At 42.8% G+C, this 23284-nt stretch overlaps 1 protein-coding gene across 1 annotated transcript in view; it reads left to right on the top strand.

Annotated features, from left to right (window-relative positions):
* The window catches only part of Galnt6 (polypeptide N-acetylgalactosaminyltransferase 6), a 37636-nt gene extending 24427 nt beyond the window's left edge, over positions 1-13209 (top strand). The window contains exons 6-12 of the mRNA XM_015493369.2: positions 349-583; positions 3641-3758; positions 5275-5475; positions 6037-6168; positions 6777-6878; positions 8159-8311; positions 10095-13209. Of these exons, the coding sequence (XP_015348855.1) occupies positions 349-583; positions 3641-3758; positions 5275-5475; positions 6037-6168; positions 6777-6878; positions 8159-8311; positions 10095-10208 (1055 nt within the window). The 3' untranslated portion in view covers positions 10209-13209. The remainder of the gene's footprint in view (positions 1-348; positions 584-3640; positions 3759-5274; positions 5476-6036; positions 6169-6776; positions 6879-8158; positions 8312-10094) is intronic.
* The last annotated feature ends 10075 nt before the right edge of the window (positions 13210-23284 follow it).

Raw genomic sequence — 23284 nt, 5'->3', positions numbered from 1 at the left:
TATATTTCACTATCATTCTTCTTTCCAATCATTTTCAGGGGGAAAAAAAGTATTGTGTAAGAGCTGTGAGATATATTAGGGAAAGCTCTAGACTTGGAGTCAGAAACTCTGGTTCCCATTCTAACTGTTCCACTAACAGCCTCGGTTTCTTCATTTGTAAAATGGGAATGAGAATACTAAATCTTATTTACCTAACAAAATTATTACTCTGAAGGCCCAATGAAGTAATATATGCAGAAGTTCATTGAAAATGTCAAAAGGACCTGTCTCAGGGATGCAAGCCTGGGGTGGGGCTTGGTTCAACTGTGGGGAGGACCTTGACTGCTACCTCCTGGTCTGGCTCTGCAGGTGAGTGCTTCCATGGCTGGCTGGAGCCCTTGTTGGCTCGAATTGCTGAGGACAAGACAACAGTGGTGAGTCCAGACATTGTTACCATCGACTTGAATACTTTTGCATTCTTCAAGCCTGTCCAGCGGGGCAGAGCCCACAGCCGTGGCAACTTTGACTGGAGCCTGACCTTTGGCTGGGAGACTCTGCCTGACCATGAGAAGCAGAGGCGCAAGGATGAGACCTACCCCATCAAGTAAGGATCACAGCCTGATGAGCCCCCAACATGACTTCTGTGGCCACAGTCCTGCCCAACTCCAGGGACCTGTGCCATCCCACATCAGCATTTATTAGGTGCTCTGTCAAGTACTTGACATTTTTATTTAATCCTCACTCTGTATGAGGTAGGTACTATGATAGTCTGTTTTATACTGAGGCTCCTAGTGATAAATAATTGACCTTAGATCAGGCAGGTAGCAAATGGTAGCAAAGATATTCCTCCTCTGTCTACCGCACAGCCTTAACCATGGCACTGTACTGCTGCACACCAAAACAGCTTGCTCTTATTCACACTGACTGTGCACCAGGCACTGGACTAAGGCTTCTACTTTATCTCATTGATTCTTTTTGACACTTAGGTCATAAATGGTGCTGGAAGAACAGGTGAGAGATGGGTGGAGGTCAGAGTTGAATAGCCATTGTAATAAGTAGGGGTGGCATGCATTCCTAAGTACTGGTCTCTAAGAGATTGAGAACATATTTAAAGAAAATAAGTTTTCTGCAGTTTAAAGTTTGTTGCAATTTGTAGTTGCCCTGAATTTTTTTTTTTTTTTTTTAGTACTAGGGACCCAGGTGTACTCTACAACTGAGCTAAATCCACAGCCTTTAAAAATTTTTATTTTGAATTTTGAAACAGAGTCTCACTAAGTTGCATAGGCTGGTCTTGAACTTGCCACTCTCCTGCCTCAGCCTCCCAAGTTGCTTGGATTGCAGGCATGCACCACTGCACCCTGCTGCCCTGAACTTTTTCAGTAAAGGGCCAGATAGTAAAGATCACAGGTTTTACCATCCACATGCAATCTTGCTTGTTTTTTTTTTTTTTTTTTTTTGGTACTTGGGATTGAACCCAGGGGCACTCAACCATTGAGCCAAATCCCCAGCACCTTTTTTATATTTTATTTAGAGACGGCATCTTGCTAAATTGCTTAGGGCCTTGCTTAGTTACTGAGTCTGGCTTTGAACTCATGATCCTCCTGCCTCAGCCTCCTGAGTTGCTGGGGTTACAGGTGTGTGCCACTGTGCCCGGTGCAGAGAGGTTTGAAAGGAGGAGAGGCTTGGGGTTCCTCCCATTGCACATGCCCAGAATCCTGAGAAATGGTGACCAGAGTCTCAGTTGAGATAACTCGGGTGCCCAGGGATACTGAACTGCCAACTGTCTGTCTGCATTAGAAACAAAGAGGGAAAAGAGAGGACAGGAGAGAGAAAAGGAATTGGAATTCCCTAGTGACCCTCCACTTTTTCCATAGATGTCTTTTGTTTGGCATGTACAGCAATAAATCCCACACCCAGACTGGGGCCAGGCACATAGCAACACAGTCAGGGACAAGGTGCCTGGCTGCCACTCATCACTGACATCCCCAGCTCCAGCATCCAGGGACATACAACTGGAGAACAAAGCTCCAGTGTTTGAGGAATGAATTTGCTCCTTGGTTCCAATCCCCTGGTGGCAGTCATGGCATGCCCAAGGCACTTCACAGAGTGGCCCATGGCAGGACTTCTATAGGACTTCCTCACCTCCTCTTTCAAAGAGGAGGTGAGAAAATAAGGGGAGAGGCAGATGAGCCAGAGGGATCCCAGGGCTAAGAAATAGAGGGCATTTATTAGAGGTTGCTTGTTGGTTGTGGATCTATTGTGATATTCCCTGTGTAGGGTTTATCCTCACAGCTGATTTGTCAGTGACTTAGTCTAGGAGACCTTTTGGAGATGAGACAGGCCACAGTGGGGGAGACTCTCAAGAGCAGGTTAGCTTCAAAGCCATCTGGAGTTCTAGGACTCTCTGAGCCTCTCTGGATGCTACTTATTCTGGCTTAGGACCCCTGGGAGAGGACAGAACCAGTGACAGGAAGCCAAGCTGAGCATTCGGGTTTCCCAACTGAAATTCCTCCCAGAAAGTGGCTGCAAGAGCCAACTTCAGGGAGATTAGTGCAACTACAGGATAACACCAAGGTCAGGCTCTTGTGAAGTCACTTTGGTGGATCAGCCCATTGAACCTTGATTGGACCTCACTGTGATGAAAGCTCCTTGATAGGTTCTGGGGTTACACAAAAAGTTTCTGTTTCTTTCTGCTTGGTCTATCATATGAAGCTACCCACTAAGGGCAGCAAAGAGCTATTCAAGCCAGCCTGGCTCAGGTGCAGAAGCCAACAGCCAAGGACTAAGTGCTCCTGCCTTCTATTATGCTTCTACTTCCCTTTGTCCACTCAGGTGCCCCACCCTTAGCCTGGTATTTAATTCTAGGAATGAGATGTTTTTGTCAATTTACCTAAATTGGGTCTATGCCTCCTTGCCTTTGTCTGAATGCCATAATCTTTTTATGGCCTCCTAGTTGCTCCTCATAGTCCAAACATAGTGCTTATCTCACACTTTCTTCCCATTGTTTCCAGGGGCACCTTTTATCAGTTTCCCCCGTTCAAGGTAACTGGCATCTTGAGTTTCTCAGGCAGCTTAGAACACCAGGGCTAGATTCCTGCTAATACTGTGGCTTTATAGTCGCCGAAGGGCCAAAGACCCCAACATAGAATAGGGCCAGCCCAGATGATAATATGTGTTCATTCATTCACAGTTTGACTCCTGCCTATTTTCTAAAACAATTTCATACAACTTCCAAAAATTGAGTATTTACTTCATTCTAGCACATTGCTGCCAAAAAGTGAGCAATGAAGCTTCCTGCTCTGCTACTATACTGTGTACTCAGGGAATGGGATTGTCCTTGTCAGCTCTGGATGCCCCTCATGTATAGCACACATGCTGGAGGCTGGTGTCTCATACATTCTTGGTTGAATGAATGAATGAGTGCCTTTCAGAGGAGAGTAATGATAATTACATCTGTCCTTGACCCAGAATTAGAAGGGAAAAAGGACAAAGTAAAAGTTAAGTGGACAGGTGACTTAGCAGAAGAGGGGCTACATGTCCCAGGAAGAAGAGGAGGTAGGCTATGGAGGCCTAGGAAATGAGCTCACAAACAGCATTCCTCAACAGCCTCCTGCTCCTCCCCCTGCAGAAGATACACATGCTTCTTCTTCTGTCTCTCTAGGTCCCCGACATTTGCTGGTGGCCTCTTCTCCATCTCCAAGTCCTACTTTGAGCACATCGGTACCTATGATAATCAGATGGAGATCTGGGGAGGGGAGAACGTGGAAATGTCCTTGCGGGTGAGAGTGAAGAGGGCTTCGGGGGAAACTACAACTTCCCAGGGGACAGCACAAGGAGCTATCCTTTAGGCAGGGATGTCACATCTGGAACTGAACTTGAAAGGGTGGCTGTTTTCTGTCATGGTCTGCCCTTTCTCTGCTCCCCTCCCTGTCCATGGCAGAAGGGTTCTGGCAATCAGTGGGATGACTTGAAATAAATTACAAGGTAGAACTACTAGGAGGGAATGGATAATAGAGTCATGGGGGACTGGGGATTCTAATAGGCTCTCCTTCCTATGTCAAAAGATACATCCCCTTAGGGTTTCTCTGTCTATGTTAAATAAACTCTTCATAACTGTAGGAGAAGACAGAGACCCTGATTCTGGTAGATTCCAGAACTCTGAGGGATTTTAAGAATTAGGCAAATCAAGATTGGGGTAGGAAGAAAGGATTTTCTCTTTATGAAACCTATTCAAATCCCCATGCCAGTAAAAAGTAATAAGTAAATGAGCTCATTTTTTTCTTCTTTCTTTCTTTCTTTTTTTTTTTGAGTTAAGGACATTTATTTCACATTCACACAGATGTAAATTTTCTATAAATAACGTGGAGCTGATATATTTACAATCATCCTCCACCCCCAGGCATCTTTCTCTCCTGGCACCTGATACCAGGAAATACTACCTCAGACAGGCATTTACAGTGATCTTGGCCCTGTCCCGCCTCTCCCTGGTTCTTGGACAGAGCAGCCTGTGGTCCCTGGGACTCTGTTTCCCCAACCACTCTTAGATGAGTCCATTTTTGAAGTCACCTCTTATAGTGGCACATAATAAACACATAATTGATATCTGCTATAATCTAACTATGGTTGTACTACAGAAGCTAAAGAGAACAAAACATATCTCCACACATGAAACCCAAAAGAAGAGACCAGTGGAAGGGATGTTTTTGGCCAGCCCACTGGTATGGAGAAGGGTCACTGGCCAGTCATAGTAACTCCCAGGATTCTGATTCTAGGCTACTCAGTGAGTCAGAGACTCACTGTTCAGTCTCTCTCCTGAGAAACTGGTGTGCTAAGGAACCAGGTGACTACCCAGGCTACTTGGCAGTTGACAGTCCTTGCTGTTGACTAGTGCACTAATTCTATGACTTGGGAGATCTTTAGTTTCCAGTAATACCTAGGTGAGCTGATAAAATCACATCTTCAGGACAAAAAGTGAAGTGATCAGAGTGAAGAGTAGGTAAGCAGCACAAAGTGAACCAACTATCTCTTCTCTAAAGTGGGCCATAGTGACCTCAGGATTCTGCAAATCTCTATTTGCTTAAACAAGAATGAACCAACATCACAGAGCCTGGAATTGTGTAGTCACAGCCTAGGGAGAAACTTGGTCAATGTCCCTTTTTCCAGGAAGAGAGTAAAGTTAACTGAGTCCTTAGACCTGGAGTCTAGTGCCCTGGAAACTGAACATAGCTACCTGAGGGGAGATTGTCCCCTCCCCACCCACCTCCTAAGACACGGTCCTGTCTCCTCTTGTGCCAGGTGTGGCAGTGTGGGGGCCAGCTGGAGATCATCCCCTGCTCTGTGGTAGGCCATGTGTTCCGTACCAAGAGTCCCCACACCTTCCCGAAGGGGACCAGTGTCATTGCTCGCAACCAAGTGCGCCTGGCTGAGGTCTGGCTGGATAACTACAAGAAGATTTTCTACAGGAGAAATCTGCAGGCAGCAAAGATGGCCCAAGAGGTGAGAGGAAGTGGTGCTCAGAGGTGTTAGGATGAAGTAAAGCACAGAATCCCAGACTCCAGTCAGGGACTGAATGGCAGGGACCCCATCAGTACCATTGGTGACTCCCCTCAGCCCGAAGAGCCCCGTGAGATAGAGCCCAGGGGAGGCCATAGATCTTGAAGGCTAGAGGAGCCCTTGTTGTCCCTATCTGGAGAATTACAGCATTATTTAGGAGGGGAGGGGAGAGAAGAAATTTGGGAGAAAGAACCTCTTACAAAAGAATCATTCTGAGAAGCTTGGACTGAACCAGGAGGACTTACTGGCAGTCACAGGAAATGAGGAAGTGGCGGGGTTTTTTTTGTTTTGTTTTGTTTTGTTTTTGCAGGGGGTGACCCCAAACCAAGGTGTAGGGAGTCTGAGATTGGATATGAGGCTGAACAACTAGCTCTAGCAGATCCTAAATGGGAATGCACAGGACAGAAAGTGGCCTTGGGAGCAGCACACTGTCTGGGCTGCTCAACCCAAATGGGAAGGTCAAGGCTGTGGAACTGACCCTTAGGGGACTGGCTTGGTTGGCAGAAATCCTTTGGTGACATTTCGGAACGACTGCGGCTGCGGGAACAACTACATTGCCACAACTTCTCCTGGTTCCTTCACAACATCTACCCAGAGATGTTTGTTCCTGACCTGAATCCCACCTTCTATGGAGCTGTAAGTTTGAGAACCAAACTGCCTACCTATTATCACAGCAACCCCCTGAGAAGTTCAAGACCACCTACCCCACTATGAATGGCAAACAAGAATTGACCTTTACTACCACAATCTTTTATCCAGGAGGAGGATGGAGGGTCCACTTTGGGACTTCTAAATATAGGTAAAAACCTGATCAGAAGGAAACAACCCATAAGTAGTGGTTCCCAAATGTCAGTGCACATCAGAATCACCAAGGAGATGTGTTAAAACACAGAATGCTGGGCCCCATTCTAAGTTTCTGATTCTGAATGACTGGGACAGGATTTGAAAATCAGATGCTGATAGTCTGGGCATTACATGCTTTGAGAACCACTGCTCATAAGGAAACTTCTTCCAAGGAAGAAATCTTCCAAGGAACCTGATGTCATAAGAGGTTATACATCCTGCCCCATGGTGGATGTCCAGTCCTGCCTCTCCCTCACTTTGCTAGAACTCCTGGCATCTGGGTTAATGAGCAGAGAAGATGAGTAGAAGAGAAAGTTTTTTTCCAGTTGGGCCTCACAGCATAAAATTGGAAACTCCCAGTCACTCTACCCTGGTCCCCCTCTCTGTTTACCATCTTGCAGATCAAGAACCTTGGCATTGATCAGTGCCTGGATGTGGGTGAGAATAACCATGGAGGGAAGCCCCTCATCATGTATTCCTGCCATGGCCTCGGTGGCAATCAGGTAAACAGCTCACCCATACTAGGCAGACCCAAGAGAAGCCAATCTCTGGGGTACTTCTTCTCCTCATGGTTCCCTTCCTCTACCCTAAATAGTCCTTTCCCAAGGACTGGAGTGGAGGTGGTCTGAAAGGCAGAGGAGGTACCATCTCTGTCTCAGGGAGCTCAGTCTGAGGGATAATGTATGACACAGACAGATAAGACCTGAAGTCTGGGGACAGAGGGCACACTGGCAGCAGTGCTGGGTGCTAGAGAAGAATGAGAGAGAACACTGTAATCAGAGAAGCCTTGCTGGAAGGAAGCCAGCTGATATTTGCAGGAAAATTTGAAAATTTTTGAACATTTCCCTTTACCTACATTCAATTTTTATCTCCCCTGCCCAGAAACTACCACTCTGATCCTCCCACCCAGCAGGGACCCCCAAACGGTCACCTACTGACATCTCACAATTACCTGGCGTCCTAGAAGTTTACCCTAAGTCCCAGAATGCCCCAGCACTCCCCTGAGAAATAACTAGTAACCTCCCCATTCATTGTCCCTCTACTACCCTAAATGTACACCCGCTGGTAAATAAGAGGTACTTAAAACAGAGCTGAAGCAAGGAGAGAAGTGGCTCGGGACCTGAACAGGCTGTCAGCATGTGCAAATGAAGACAAAGCCATTCAAAAGCAGTTTCTTAAACTACTGACCTGCAAGATGATTTTTAGGTGGCACACAGATGAACATTTTTTATTTTAGTAATAATTTACTAGCAGAGATAGAACTAGCATATTCAACACATGATTTTACACACAGATGCTGCTTAAAATGAGGCTAAGCTAAATTAAATTTTACTTTATTTATTTATTTACTTACTTTGATACTGGAGACCAAACCCAGAAGCACTTTACCACTGAGCTATGTCCTCAGTCCTTTTTATTTTTTACTTCAGACAGGATCTCACTAAGTTGCTCAAGTCCCTGCTAAGTTGCTGAAACTGGCCTCAAACTTGTGATCCTCTTGCTTCAGCCCTCTGAGTTGCTAGGATTATAGGCATATGCCACCATGCACAGAAAATTTTAATTTTTAACTAAATATATATTAATTGTTATTCCAGTATATAACCTGTATTTGATAAAAATCATGAAGGCAACAAGAATTACTGAGAGTCTTAGCATGGCCTGGTCCACTTGCTTTCCTTCCCAGCAGTCCACCTGTGGATGGTGTCTTAGGGCATGTGGCTTTGGAAGACAGTGGGCCACTCCCCACCTGCTCCTCAAAACTTCCACTTGTTTTGACTTCCAGTACTTTGAGTACACAACCCAGAGGGACCTTCGCCACAATGTCGCAAAGCAGCTGTGTCTACATGCCAGCGCTAGAACACTGGGCCTTCGGAAATGTCAGTTCACTGGCAAAAATAGCCACGTACCCAAGGATGAGGAATGGGAATTGACCCAGGTGAGTCAGTTGCCCAGAAAGCTTGGAATCAAGAACTCAAGGCCACATCTGCCTGCTGCTTATTCTCTGTATCTTCTGCCTGAGATACCATGAGGTGACCTGGTGAGTGAGGGCTTGATGACAGGCAGGGTTCTCAGGACTTGATCAATGTCGAGTGATGACTGGTTCTGGCTGATACAAAGATAGAGTTGGCAATTATGGCCCATGGCCAGTTCTGCTGTGGCACAAGCATCTTTAGGTAGGAGTGGCCCCATGCCTATAGATGAGCCAGATGAAGCTCAACAAGTTTGCGACTGACCCAAGACTCATCACAAGGCATTGGCAGGCTGGGATTCAGACCTAGGTTGTCTGGCTTGAAAGCACAGGCTCTTTCCATGGTGCCACACTGTTCCAGGATATATAATGTAGCATCCATATCGCTGAGCCCATTTTCAGCTCAGGAAAAAAGAGCCTAACCTGAGGCTGCAGGAAAGGGTGGAGTTAAAATAAAATCAAAGACAGGAAATGGGGGGCAGGCAGCAGTGACCCCAGGTCTTTGAGCCTGGACATCTAGGTTGGCAGGAGTCCCTTAGAGCATTTTTCTCTTTCTTGTTTTTCTTTTCCTTTCCTTTCTTTTTTTTTTCTCTCTCTCTCTTTCTTGACATTTAATTCTCAGAATTTAGTTTGCTACTTGTATTTCCTGCAAATATGGAGTAACCACACATCCTTGAAGTACTAACCCCTGACTTGTCTGAGCATTGTCCACAGGAAGCTCCCTCCTTCAGAGATCCAAAAGAAATCTCCTAACCTGGGTCAAGTATTTTGGTTTCAAATAGTCACCCAGCTCCTCCTTACTGGCGCACACATGATGGCCCTTTTTCCTGGCCTGGAAAAAGTCTCTGCTTAGTAGTAGTGCTTTGAAGAAGAATACTTTGGCTCCAAAGTTACTTTCTGTCCACGTTGCCTGCAGGTATCTTGAACTTGTAGTGGCCACAAGATGCATTTCCTAAGAACCTGGCTTCTATATTGTTTTCTGAGAGAGTGGCCAGGGTTTGTTCAGCTGTCACTTGGAGGGGCTCCCCAGACTGCTACTTTGTCTGAGAGGGCAGCATCTAAACATCTTCAGGCTTCTCTCTAATAGGATAAATTCCTAGTCTAGCTTCCAGTACAATAAGGTTTATTTGTTTGTTTTATCAGTTTCTGTTATACAAGCTCCAGATTTACAATAGGAATTTCTGCTTCCATGTCTTCCAAATCTTGCCCAAGTAATATATTCTGTTCATCTTGTTCTTCATCAAAGGTCAGCTTTCTTCTTTGCTAGTCACTGGACTTCATCTAAAGCATGAAGCTCATGGTCTGAATATAGTTTGTTCTCTCTATATATCTGTTTTAGCAGAGCTGCCATGGGGTCAGTGGGTTGGAGATTAGCCGTGGCCATGTAGACAACACACTCAACAGGCACCACTGGGACCCACTGCTTAAGAGTGTGGTCTAAAGGATCAGGCTGCAAGAACCCAGGCTACCTGCCTATACCTTCTGAAAGCATTTTTTTATTAGCCTCTGGTCTTACTTTTCTTTATTTCAGCCACTCAAGCTAAAGCTGGGGCTTGGGAATTGGCCTCAGACAGGGACTCACAAATGCAGCTCATCAGAGTGTCTGCCTCCCAGGAGAGAAATTGCAAATGTCTTCTTTGTGCCTTGTTGGGTTCCTTTGCCTCCTTCAATTGTCCCCTATCTTACTGCTCCCCAGTAGCACTGTTAGAGGTCTGCCCCCAAGTTGATCCTTTGCTGTTCTGTCTTTTAGGATCACCTCATCAGGAACTCAGGATCTGGTACCTGCCTGACATCCCAGGACAAAAAACCAACCATGGCCCCCTGTAATCCCAGGGACACCCACCAGCTCTGGCTCTTTGTCTAGGCCCTGGATCATCCCCAGCAAGCTCCTGAGATCCTCTCAGGAAACAGGATTGCTGTCTGACAAACTGACACTAGCTCCTCAATAGGCCTTAAAAATGGATTGCTAAACCCAATGGATATCAAAGCAGGACCATCTTGCTCCTTGCAACATTGGACCCATTTTCTTTCCTCCACACTGATGGAAGAGTCCTTGAGGACACATGATACTTGGCCTAGGGCTCTCCTTCTGCCCTAGAAACAGAGTCCTCCAAAGCAGAGAAGGCAGCTGGGGGAAGGCCCAGGACAGCAATGCTGAACACAAGAAGAATACCTCTGTATCCCCATCCTGAAGCCCTGGTCACCCAGAGCACCTGCAGAATCTAGTGAAACAGGGTGCTCTCATGGAGGGATTAGAGGTCAAAGAGAGCCTCCCTTGCTCATAGCCCAAAGTGTGTAAAACTGATCATGATTCATAGGAAGTATCCCATTGAGTATCCTTTATTTTATTTCATTTGTCCAATAATCCTGTGAGAAAGACAGGACAGGAACCACTGTGCCCATTTTACTGACAAGAAACTAAGGCAGAAAGAGGTAAATGAGTCTGTCGTAGTCACACAGCTAGTGGATAGCTGTAACTAAGACTGAGGCTCTTCACTGCTGAACCAAAGCTCCTTCCACCACACAAGAACACTAGACAAGCCACCAACTTTACTATGCCCTCTTCACCCCATTCTGATCATTTTCAGTTGGCTGGCTTCCATAAAGCCTAGAACAATAGAGCTGTGTAGCCATGTGGAAGGAGACCACATTTGGGAATCCTGGGATGTTAACGCTGAAAGAAAGTTCATGGAAGCAGTGATTCTCAAGTTTAAGCCCCATATATAAAGTAGAAAAAGCAAAGCAGCATGGTGAAAATTGAGGGAGGGAAGGGCAATGCTCTCCAATCCATGAACTTGTAGAGGTCTATGAGCCTAATTTGAAAACTGATATTTTAGTCCAATCCTTTAATTTCATATTATGAAACTGAGACCAGACGAGTGAATTTGTCCAAGGACACCCAGCAAGGTATTGGCAACCCTGAGACTAGAACTCAAGCAGGGACAGTTTGCAGAGTTGAGCAAGACTGAAAGACTGATCCCTTCCACTGCACTGGCATAGGCATGGTATGGAGTGGACTTGATGTGCTACCGGCTCTTCGCCTGAGGTAGAAAGCTCCCCCTACTGCCAGGACTGGACTGGTGGCACATGCCTATAATCCCAAAGACACAGGAGGTTGAGACAGGAGGATTGTGAGTTCAAAGCCAGCCCCAGCAACTTAGTGAGGCCCTAAAGCAATTTACCAAGACCCTGTCTCTAAGTAAAATATTTAAAAGGGCTGGAGATATGGCTCAGTGGTTAAGCGCCCCTGGGTTCAATCCCTGGTACCAAAGAAAAAAAAAGAAAACCCTCCCTTCCCCCCTCTGCCTAGCTGAAAACAAATTCTGTCCAGGAAGTCTTCTTCTGACATCAGTAGCAGGCTATCACCACTTGAGGGTGCCGTGGAACCACAGCTGCCTCCTGTTCCCTGCAACTCAACCCTGCAGGAAGCTCCCTGGTACCCTTTGGGAGCCCATTATAGAGAAGATACTCTAGGGTGGCCCAGCCAAAGGGAAAGAAAGAAGTGGCCAGGATGTGACCTACAGTGGGGAAAAGGAGAAGTTCTTTCTCAGAAACAAGAGAATTGGGCCTGGAATCCCAGTGGAAATAAAGATTTTAGGGCATTGGTAGAAGAAGTGTGTGTTGGGTTCTTTTCCTGCTTTGTCCCTTAGCTGTATCTGTTGATTTAGATTGGGAAGAACCACATACATTTGAAATACTCTGTTACAGTCACTGGCTGTTATCCCCAAATATCTATGTATTGGATGTCAAGTACATGAAGTTATGAGGAAGTGTAAGATGAGGTTATTTCCCCGTGGAACTTCTACTCTAAATAAGTCATGAGAAGCTTGGAGATGTCAAAAGAAAAAAAAAAAAAGTGCTATGTGTATTAGAAGGAACAGTCCCTTCCTCTCAGGGGAATTGGGAAAGGCCTTACAAAGAATGACGTTTGATCTTGTGGATGGGTGAGTTCTCAGGTGGAAAGAACTCGAGAAGCAGAGATGTCACACAAACAGTATGAGCAGGGACACAGGGACAAAGATACAAAAGGTTCTGGGAAACTAAGAGGACATCAGGGAAAGGAAACAACAGCTATAGAAGGTAGAAGATAAGGGCCATGTTTTAACTTTGATGGGCCCTAGGCTCTTCATAGGACCCTTACTCCATAAAAAATTAAAAATTATATTTATGATTACATTGGCATAAGGGTGAATGCAAATCTAGATTCTATTTACATCTTTTAATCTTCAACTAAAGCATTTTTGTGGGCCCCTAGAAGTATTATGGGGCTTGGGCACTCTGCCTACCAGGTAAATCTGCTCTATAGAAGAATGGATTAGGGCCCAATTGAGAAAATCTGTGCTAATAAGTCAAGTTAGCCATACTCATATAACGCCTGATCTTTTATTTTTTAAATATATTAAATGATATATTTTAAATATATTATTAAACAAATACCTTTATTTGTTTTTATGTGGTGCTGAGGATCAAACCCAGTGCCTCAACATGTGCTAGGCAAATGCTCTATCACTGAGCTACAGCCCCAGCCCCATAATCCCGGCTCCTGGCCCTACTCTTGGTTGTATTAAACATCCAAACATTTATTAGTCTTTTTTTTGCCACTTATTCCAGCTCGCCTCACAGCACCTATAGCATCACCCAACAGCTCCCCAGCCAAATCATATCATGCCCAACCAACTTATGTTGTGCCAAGAAGCTTCTTCAAGCCTGCCAAAAAAAAAAAAAATAGCATAGCATTGCCCAGGAAGAGTGAGCTAAGAGCAACTCACAGGGAGTGAGAGGTACAGAAGGGGAAGAAAGGACCACATGCTGTAATGGTCAATCTGAATTGTCAACTGATTGGATTAAAAGATGCCTGAAAGTAAGAGGCTTCTGGATGTGTCAATGAGAGTGTCTAGGATATATATGTTGGTTCTGTTCCTCTAGAGAACCCTTACTAATACACATGCCAACTTGGGCAAGGGGAGATAGGAAGGAGCAATGGTAAAGAAGAGGAAAAGGATTTGTAAGAATGCTAAGAAATTAGTTTCTTGCCTTCCAGCCACAGCTGGCCTTGCCCTAACTCAACACCTGCACTTTTCCTTAAAACCCATACCCTGACCATTCTGAGAGTTAACCTAGAGCCTCTGCCTCTTAAAACCTGCTGCCAGCCCTGTACCAACTATTTCCCAACAACAGATCATTGAAGCCTCTGGGTATCTATACCTGACCTGAAGACTGTTGGACCCTTGCTAAAGATAGCTTAATATCCCAGAATTTATTTATTTTGTAATTACTTAGTTATTTTGATACTGAAGATTGAACCCAGGCATCCTTTACCACTAAGCTTCATGCCCAGCCCTATTTATTTTTTTAGTTTTGAGATAGGGTCTCACTGAGTTGCTGAGTCTGGCCTCAAATTTGTGATCATCCTCCTTCAGCCTCCTGAGTCACTGAAATTATAAGGAAGCGCCCCCATACCCAGAAAATTTATTCTTTTTTAATTATAAAAGTAATATAATAGAACCAGCTGCAGTGACACATGCCTATAATCCCAGTGGCTCAGGAGGCTGAGGCATGAGGATCACGAGCTCAAAGCTAGCCTCAGCAAAAGTGAGGTGCTAAGCAACTCAGTGAGACTCTGTCTCTAAATAAAAAACAAAATAGGATTGGGGATATGGCTCAGTGGTTGAGTGCCCCTGAGTTCTATCCCCTTACCCAAAACAAACAAACAAAAGTAATATAATGGAGAAAAATCAAATAGTATAGAAAAATGTTCCAGACCTATCAATTTATTCTCTACAACTAATAACTAATTATACATTAATTTTATATGGACTTTTACATGCCTTTTCTTTATTTTTTCCATATTTTTATTGGTACATTATAATTGTACATAATGCTGGGATTTGTTGTTACATATTCATACATGCACACAATATAACAATATAATTTGGCCATTATCATTTCCCATTATTCCCCCCATTCCCCATCCTTTTCCTCTTCTCTACTCCATGCCTTTTTAAAGTACAAATATACACACACATAGTACCAGATTTTTTGCAACTTGCTTTTTTCACTTTACATACTAAGGATGTCTTTTCATGTTGGTTCATTTAAGTCTAGCTCATTCTTTTTAAAAGACACATAGTACTTCTTAGTGGGGTTAGATCCAATTTATTCAACCATTCCCTGTTGATGAATACTTAAGATCTCCCACTTTTGTGACAAACTTTGTGACAAACCATACTACACAAAGTATGGTGACAAACTATACTATAACCTACAACCTCATTCATTTATTTTTGTGCTTGTGTTTATTTCAAAAGAATGCATTCCTAGCATTGGAATCACTTAGAATTGCAGAGCCTCAAATATAAGCCAAGACCACTGTATGCCTAACCCTAAGAGCAAGAATAAAATAGTCTGACCACATGGAAGATTAAGTATCTGTTGTGAAGGGCTTGAGTCCTAGAGTTTGGGTTTTTTATTGTTGTTGTTTTTGTTTTGTTTTGTTTATAGTACTGGGACTGAACCTAGGGTCACTCTACCACTGAGCCACATCCCCAGCCCTTTTTATTTTGAAACATCCTTGCTAAATTGCTAAGACTGGCTTTGAATTCGTGATCCTCCTGTGTCAGCCTCCTGAGTTGCTGGGATTACAGGTATGTTTTAACATGCCCAACTAATATTTGGGTTTTAAGCAATTATGGATTGAGTTTCTCTGCGTCAGGCCAAGGGTACAGAGATAGATGTGAAATTGGCCCTGCCTTAAAGTTTCACCACTTTCCAGTATGTGATGCTGATGTCAAAGCATAACCTCCAGGAGGCCCTCGCCCCTCCTCTTGGACTCTGGGTCCTGGGCTGACATTTTCCTTACTCTCCAGAGAGACCAGGAGGTGGGCCCCCTAGCTCAATGCTCAGCCCTCTTCCCTGCAGTCCACTTTGTGTCTGAATGCTAAAGGTTGGACTGGGGAGGGTGACCTGAGTCTCAAAGTGTAACTCCACTGAACAGCTCAAGGACCATTAAAGGTGGTAGTCTGACTACTTGAGATCTTTCCCAGATCTCTCCCACCCCTGTAGGCCTGAAGCCTGGATTCTGGAGTTGTGAAGGTAACAAAAGCCCCAGGTGACTTTCCAGCTTTCCACCTCCATGCTCCTCCTTCCTTCCTCTGCTATTGGCCTTGAGTGGCAGATTCTTGCATCTCCTGCAGGGCCCACCCACTCCTCTCCTGTGGGCCCTCTACCTTCATGGCCCTCTACCCTCATGGCCCTCTACCCTCATGGCCCTCTACCCCCATGGCTTTCTACCCCCAAGCCCTCAGACTGTTTCCCTATGGCCGAGGTTTCCCTTCTCTCTACTGCCCCATATTCTCCTACTCCAAGACTCTCCCCACTTTTTTTTGGATCTCCATTTGAGCATCTCTACAGAACTCTCTCCCTACCAGAGATCTCTCCACAGCCCCTGCTTGGCTTTTAGTCTCCCGCTGTTAGTCTCCCTACTTTCCCTCCCAACCCGCCCTCCCAGTACTGGAGATGGAACCCAGGGCCTCTCACATGCTCCAAAAGTGCTCTTCCACTGAGCTACACCTCCAGCCCTTATAATTTTATTTTGAGATAGGATCTCACTAAGTTGTCCAGACTGGGCTTCAACTTGTGATCCTCCTGCTGATACCACCAGTGATGAGAATCAATCAGGGCCTAGTTCCATTTCCCCAGATGTGAAGATTGAACACCCGAGAAACACTGAAGAAAGGTAGAAAGCTAGTTTTATTTAAAGGATGGAAACAGACTTCTCCCAGGAGAAAGAAGGGATCCATAGCTGGAATCTGAAGTGGGAGTGTCCTGCTTCTTTTATACATTTTAGACTTCCTTTGTTCTCATGACCTTTCCCCCATCCTGTTTACATGACTCATGACCAAAGTGACTTGTGATCAAAAGGTGGGCCAAGGCTAGGAACAAAGCCACCCAAGGGTCCAGGCAGGAAGTTAGCAGCCCAGATGCATTCATTAATAGCCCCTTGTATGGAGGAACAATTCCCTGGAAGCAGGTCACCTTGACAACAGGTTACACAGGGGGAAGGGCTCTGGAGGCATTAGCATTTCAGTACCGAAGGGGCAGGTGACTTTGGCCATGAGTAAGGAGGATGTGTCCTGACAATATTAACATTCCTTTCGCTTTGAATCAGTTTCCATCTTCCTGACTGATCATCTATCTTCACTAACTACTTGACATTTGTTCTTGTTTCATTGCCCCCTCTAATTTTAGGGAATCCTTACTGTTAATTATAAGGAAAATGGATGATGACTGCTCTGGCTGCTTAAAGCTGAAAGGGGGCAACATGGGGCAAGCAGTTCAGATTTCCCTTTTAGAAATCAGGTTCGTTGAGGGGTCTGTGGCAAAAGTCTGGTTCAGAAAAAAACAGGTTGTAAAGTCATCTTGGGGTAGGTGCTTCTATGAGAGAAGCAAAAATACATGAATACTGGAATGAGATTAATACAAAATAAATGTTGCAGCATCTGATACAAGTCAATGAATATCATGAAGACAATAGAAACCAGTAATCTTTCACCAGGAGATACAAGAGCTGAGTAGTTGTCCCCATGACAAGGCTGGGTGAGGACAAGGCCTTTATCTGGAAATGTAACATTTAACATGGCCAGAGTTATCAGGAATGTAAACACACTACTTAATTTTTATAATGTCACAGATGCCCCCATAAGTTGTAGTTAAGCTATTTAATGTCATCTGATTTTTTATAAAAAATGACATAACCTCTGTGCTTAATAGAGATCCCTTTATTTCTGTTACTTAGGGCTAAATAATCATACCGGTAGACACTGATCAAGCCTATGTGTGTAGGAGATTAGGAAGATTTGTAGGACTTTTGACTATTGGAAAAAAACTTCTGACTCTGATAGTCCCTTTTGATAGTTATTAGGTACTCCTACCTAGAATCCCTCTTTTGTAACCTCCAGTTTTACACAGTATATCTTCAGTTACATTAAAATAACTATTGTCTTCCTTTCAAATGCCCAGGGATAGCTGTGCTTTAGTTTTAACTGTTATTTTAGATGTTTAAGAGCTGGTCAAATTGACCTTGTTCCTATCTGTTGTTAAGAGTTGGCTGAGTTCCCTCAGGGGGTCACTCTCAGAGAACTTGTGAGCAGCCTTCTTAACTCCTTTAGTGCCATCTGCCAGGACAGGTCAAGGTTTTGCTGACCATGTGGCTTCCTTGGCAGATTCAGGGATGCCTCCCTTCTCCAATGACCCTCCTCTTTGCAGCATGTGTGCTGGTCTGCAGCATGTGCTTTGATCAGCTTTCTGCTCTCCAGGGTCTCAGTGATCTCCCTGGTTGAGAGGTCTTATGGCCCAGAGTTGCAAAGCCCCTAGAAAATTCCTCTTATTCCCTGGATTCAAGCTAACTCAGAGTGCAAGAGCCAAATATTGGCTATTTTCTTTCTTGTCCCTTTTATTTTTTTTAACTTTAGTCTCCAAGTTTTGGTCTTAAACATCCAGCAAGCCAGTTTCACAAGTTTTAAAGAGTACTAGGTTTTAACTCTAATGTCTATAACTTTACAGTCATTTACCCCTTATATTTAATTGGGGTCAGTATTAGTACTGGAAATTAGACTTATATCCTGTCTATTTATGATGGCCTACTATCTCAATTAACTCAGGTGGTCATATTGAAATTTGTATTTCTATAAGGCACTAACAGACAACAGTTAAAGTTTACATGGAAAATACAAAATGAAATTAACAAGAATAAAAACATATTGACTTTATATAATAGCTATAAACCAAGAAACATAATTTCTATAATCCCAAACCTTTACTTTAAACCTTAATTATATATTATATCTCCTATTTGTTTTGAGATCACAGTAATCTTTACAGCAGAAATTTATCCTTTGAACATAACTTTAAATGAGCTTAAGTCTAGCCTACTTCGAAATTATCTTAACATAAAGTAAGGTGAGAGGTAGAGTCTTAATTCAGGTAAGGTGGGACTCTTGACAAATCTTAGGTAAAGTGTTTTATTCTGAAGCTGATTTTTGCCTCTTTTTAAAATATTATATTACAAAGTTTTTATATACCATTTCCTGTGTCTATTATGGGTGTTTGCTAACATAACATAACATTACATCTGATACATGAATCAAACAAAAGCTAAAAGAGCTGGCTCTCATTACTTTTAAAAATACATTTAAATTTCCACCCCAGGGTAAAAAGTAACAAGATTTTATATATGTCTTATTGATAACAGGTCCAGTTACAGAAATTAAATGATATAAATCCACAATTAAATTTGCTATTTTTTTAAGTTTAAAATTACCATTATAGATAACTTTAGTTTGGAGAACACTAACTTGATAAAATGCTCTTTTAAACCTCATACTTTAAAGACTCGTGTATCTGAAAGATATGAATACATTTAGTACACAAAGAATCTAGTAATAGCACCACAATTACACTAATGTTTTTATATTAACCAAGTTTAGCTTTTAAAGAAAAATCTTGATGCTGTAATATAGTGTAATACTCTAAAATAGCAGTTGCTGTTTAACCAGAGTTGTACAAACCCTAATTCCTTTAAAACTAATTTCTCTAAAGAATAAAACATAACAGATTATCTTGAGAGATTAGAAATCTTTGTTATTTCAACCTATAGAGGATTAAACTTTGATTTATATCAGTACATTAACATTTGACCTTAGGGGGAAAACTTGAATAGCTTTAACTCTTTATACTACTTATATTAATATAACCAACTTAGTTACACACAAACTTTTTAAAATTTACCCTTCATGAACCCTTTGCAACTTTGCTTAGGCATTTTATTTTACCACATAAAAGACTTTCTTATCCAGAAACATTTCTTTTTCCATCTACTTTCTATATTAAAATATATTTCCATACCTAGAACTTTCTGATGTTTCTTTCCTAGCTGTTGATCCTTTCTCTTAATTCATACTCTGAAAACACTTATGAAATTTCTGAATTTAGACAAATTACTCTACTTTAATAAGATGAAATACTTTATACTATTTACAGTGCTTTAATGGTAACACAGTTGAAACTTTTTGGACCCTTAGCATATAGAATTACACCTGTTAGAACTTTAACTCTTAGTAAAGGCCTAGACATAAGACAATCTTAAACCTTTTTCCTTTACCCATTTTATGAAAACCCACATAATATTTAAATATATTACCTTATGGAATTTAAGATATCAAGTGTTTTCATTTTATATTTATCAGTTAGCACTGTGACTTTTTAAGTTAACCAGGTGTCTCCTTAACAAACACATTTATGAAGATTAATCCCATTGTGTTAAATATTTTTAATTAATTTATTTACTTATTTGTTCTAATTAGTTATACATGACAGTAGAATGCATTTTGACATATTATACGTAAATGGAGTATAACTTCTCATTTGTCTGGTTGTACACAATGTAGAGTTACATAGGTCATGTAATCATATATGCACATAGGGTAATAAATTCCAATTCATTCTAATATTATTCCCACCCCCATGCCCCCTCCCCTCCCTTCACTATCCTCTGTTTAGTCCAAAATACCACTTTTCTCCCCTGCTGGGGATTGAACTCAGGGCCTCACACATGCTAGGCAAGTACTTTACCACTGAGCCACATCCCTATCTCCTAATTTACTTATTTCTAAGTATAAAAGCCAAGATATCAGACAAGTGTAATGAACAGTATTAGCCATCTCTTCCTTGTTGAAGAAAAATCCTAGAAACAATGGACATTACATTCTAGACATTTTGTAGAAATTAACATTCTATTCATTTTCTGACCACCTAGAAAAACTTGTGAGTTAGTAATTTTAAAGACATCTTTATTCTCATTTGTTTACCTAATTTAAATTGAACTTTTTAAATCACATGAACTAGGGGTATTTGGATTCATTTTACTTTTAAATTTTAATTTATGAGCACCCATTTATCTATATGCCAATTTTGATACCATGTACATGATATATGGACACAGGCACATGTTGACATGACAACACACAGTTGTGCACACTTACACAAAACGAACAAGAAACAAAGACCATTGTGGGTAGAGCTCCACTGCAATGCTATGGATGTTTACTAAAGCCTCTATTAGATTGAGAGCTAATCCTTGAAATATTTGGCCTCTGAACAAAACAGTGTAAAAACCTCTATAATTAGATAAAATAAGACTGACTAGGAAAACATATTAATTTAGGCATGCAGAATCAAAATGTGAATTCACCATAAAACCATGAGCTCAAAAATATATAGAATTTTTAAAAACAAGAGTTCTAGGCGGGGTGGGGGGGGAATGACGTGTTGGTTAATTACTCTAGTAAAGAGGCATGCAGAACATTTTTATCAGATCAGAGTTTACTTCTGGCTCAGATTACAGTGAGTTCAGATATTGAAAGAAAGAGAGAGAGCCCTAAAATCCTTGGGTAAAGATTCTAAAGGTAAAGAAGACTTGACCATTTATTTTATTTTTCCTCCCTGTGCTGCAGCCAGCCATTTATGTCTCTCAAGCTGCTAGGATTTAAAAGCCACATTTTTTTCTCTCCATCCTAAACCAGACTCCTGTGGAAATTTGCAAGCATCCCAGGGCTCCACAATTTACATTTTAATGCAAGACTTGGTGAGATAGATCTGGCATAAACTAAGTAAAGGAAACTGTTGTTTTGAGGGCATTTTTAAACTATTTTTATTTCCTCAGTTGGTAATCAAGCCAAGTTTGAAAGCAGAAAATCATGAGACATCCTCTCCCATTACTTTTGAGGATGAGACTTCCCTCTGAACACATGAAAACAAAAAACACAGGGAAAGAGAACAGATCCCATAAGTGCCTACACTGAGCAACTGTCTCTTTGGCTGAGCAACTGTCTCTTTGGCTAGGGGATGTCTCTGTGATATCAGAGCCTGTATTCCTGGAGCCTCTTTACCCATCCTTCCATGTGTGACCTCTGGATTTAACTGCCACCTTACCAGTTTGGTCATGACCCCTGTGCTTTTTCATGGGTGGCCATGAAAAAGATGCAAGCCTCGGGACTATCCACCTTTACTGAATGTGAAGGTTATGAAAATAACATTCCCCAAGACAGCCCAGGAAGAAAGGAGGACAGTGTGGCCCTGGAGGAAGGAGAGAAGAAAAAGGCAAACATTCATCCCTTTCCAGTGACAATGGGACTTGAAGGGAGGAGGCAGATACTAAGCGCTGGGCCCTGGACCCTGGACTTTCACTGTTCTCACTGCTGATGAGTCCTGGAAGGAGAAAAGCAAATAATGAAGTTCTGGGTACAATGGACCCTGGAGGAAGAAGATAACCAATGAGCACTGGGCTCTGAGCTTTCATCCCTTCCCAGTAACAATCAGTTTCAGACTTTTCACAACCTTTTTCCAACTGCCTAAACCAACAGGTTCTGCTTCAGTCTCCAGTGATTAAGCCACCCTTATTGTAAACTATAAAACACAGACTCTTTCTGTAACCAGCAGCCATTTTCTACCTCAAAATGAGCCCCTCCAGAGCTTAATAAACGGGATTGCTAAATACATTGAGGTCTGCTTCTGCCTCAGTTATTTGTGCTTACAGTATGACTTGTAATTCCCTGGGAGAACATACAGCATGTTCTCATGGAGAACATTTTGAAATGAACCTCGATCTGTCTGTGTTGAGCCTCCTATTGGTTAATAAACTTTTGGGAAGGGAAATTTGGCCTCACTTAGAATGGGGATCATAGCTGAGTCTAATTTACATTTTTGGCAAAATTTGGGTTTCTTAAGCGAGGTCGGTACCTCGGACTATCTCCTTCCTTTTTACAGAACAAGCTGAGCTGTAGAATGGTATTAAAATTTATATTTCCCTCCAATGGCCATGATTCTCTATTCCATAGACGGTTGGTATTGAGATCACATTTGGCAGCAGCAGGGGTAAGGCTAGGATCAAGAGTTTATGCTCACTGTGGATCAAAAGAATCGTTAGAAGGCTGTGGGTATAAATCTCCATTTTTGTAGTCAAAGAAGGTAGCAAAGCACATAGGAACAACAATGGGGTGAATCTCGACTAGCCTGTAAACACTGTGAACAAAGGGAACCCAGGCACTTCCCTAAGAACAATTCCACGTCCCTCTCTCAAAACCCTAGAGTCCGAATAGCTAGAATCTGATCTATGAGGGAAGGGGAGTACTCCAGAAAGAAAGAAAAGATATGGGGTGCATGTGAAGGAGCATACCTCGGTGGTGATCTCAGTGGGACCTCCAAATGAGATCCTGCTGGTGATGAGAATCAATCACAGCCAAGTTCTGTTTCCCCAGATGTGAAGATTGAACACCCGAGAAACACTGAAGAAAGCATAGAAAGCAAGTTTTATTTAAAGGATGGAAATAGACTTCTCCCAGGAGGAAGAAGGGGTCCACAGCTGGTATCTGAAGAAGTGGGGGTGTCTTGCCCCCTTTTATATATTTTAGAATTTCTTTGTTTTCACACACTCCCCATCCTGCTTACATGACCCATGACCAAAGTGACTCATGATCAAAAGGTGGGCCAAGAGTGGGAACAAAACTGTCCAGTGGTCCAGGCAGGAAGGGAGCAGCCCAGGAGGCATTCATTAACAGCCCCTTGTTGGGAGGAACAATTCCCTGGAAGGAGGTCACCTTGACAACAGATTGCAGTAGGGGAGAGGACTCTGAAGGTATTAGCATTTCAGTACTCCAGTGGCAAGTGACTTAGCCATGAGTGAAGGGAATGTGTCCTGAAAATATTAACATTCCATTTCCTTTGAATCAGCCTCCATCTTCCAGACCTCATTCAGCTTCTATCTTCTTGACCTGATCATCTATCTACACTAACTGCCTGACCTCTGTTCTTGCTTCACTGCCTCAGCTCCCAAGTAGCTGAGATTACAGGTGTGCACCACCATGACTAACTCCTCCTTCCTCTTAC

This window comes from Marmota marmota, unplaced genomic scaffold (assembly GCF_001458135.2).
Source record: "Marmota marmota marmota unplaced genomic scaffold, marMar, whole genome shotgun sequence".
Classification (NCBI taxonomy): domain Eukaryota; kingdom Metazoa; phylum Chordata; class Mammalia; order Rodentia; family Sciuridae; genus Marmota; species Marmota marmota.
This window is presented reverse-complemented; position numbering and strand designations above follow the sequence as displayed.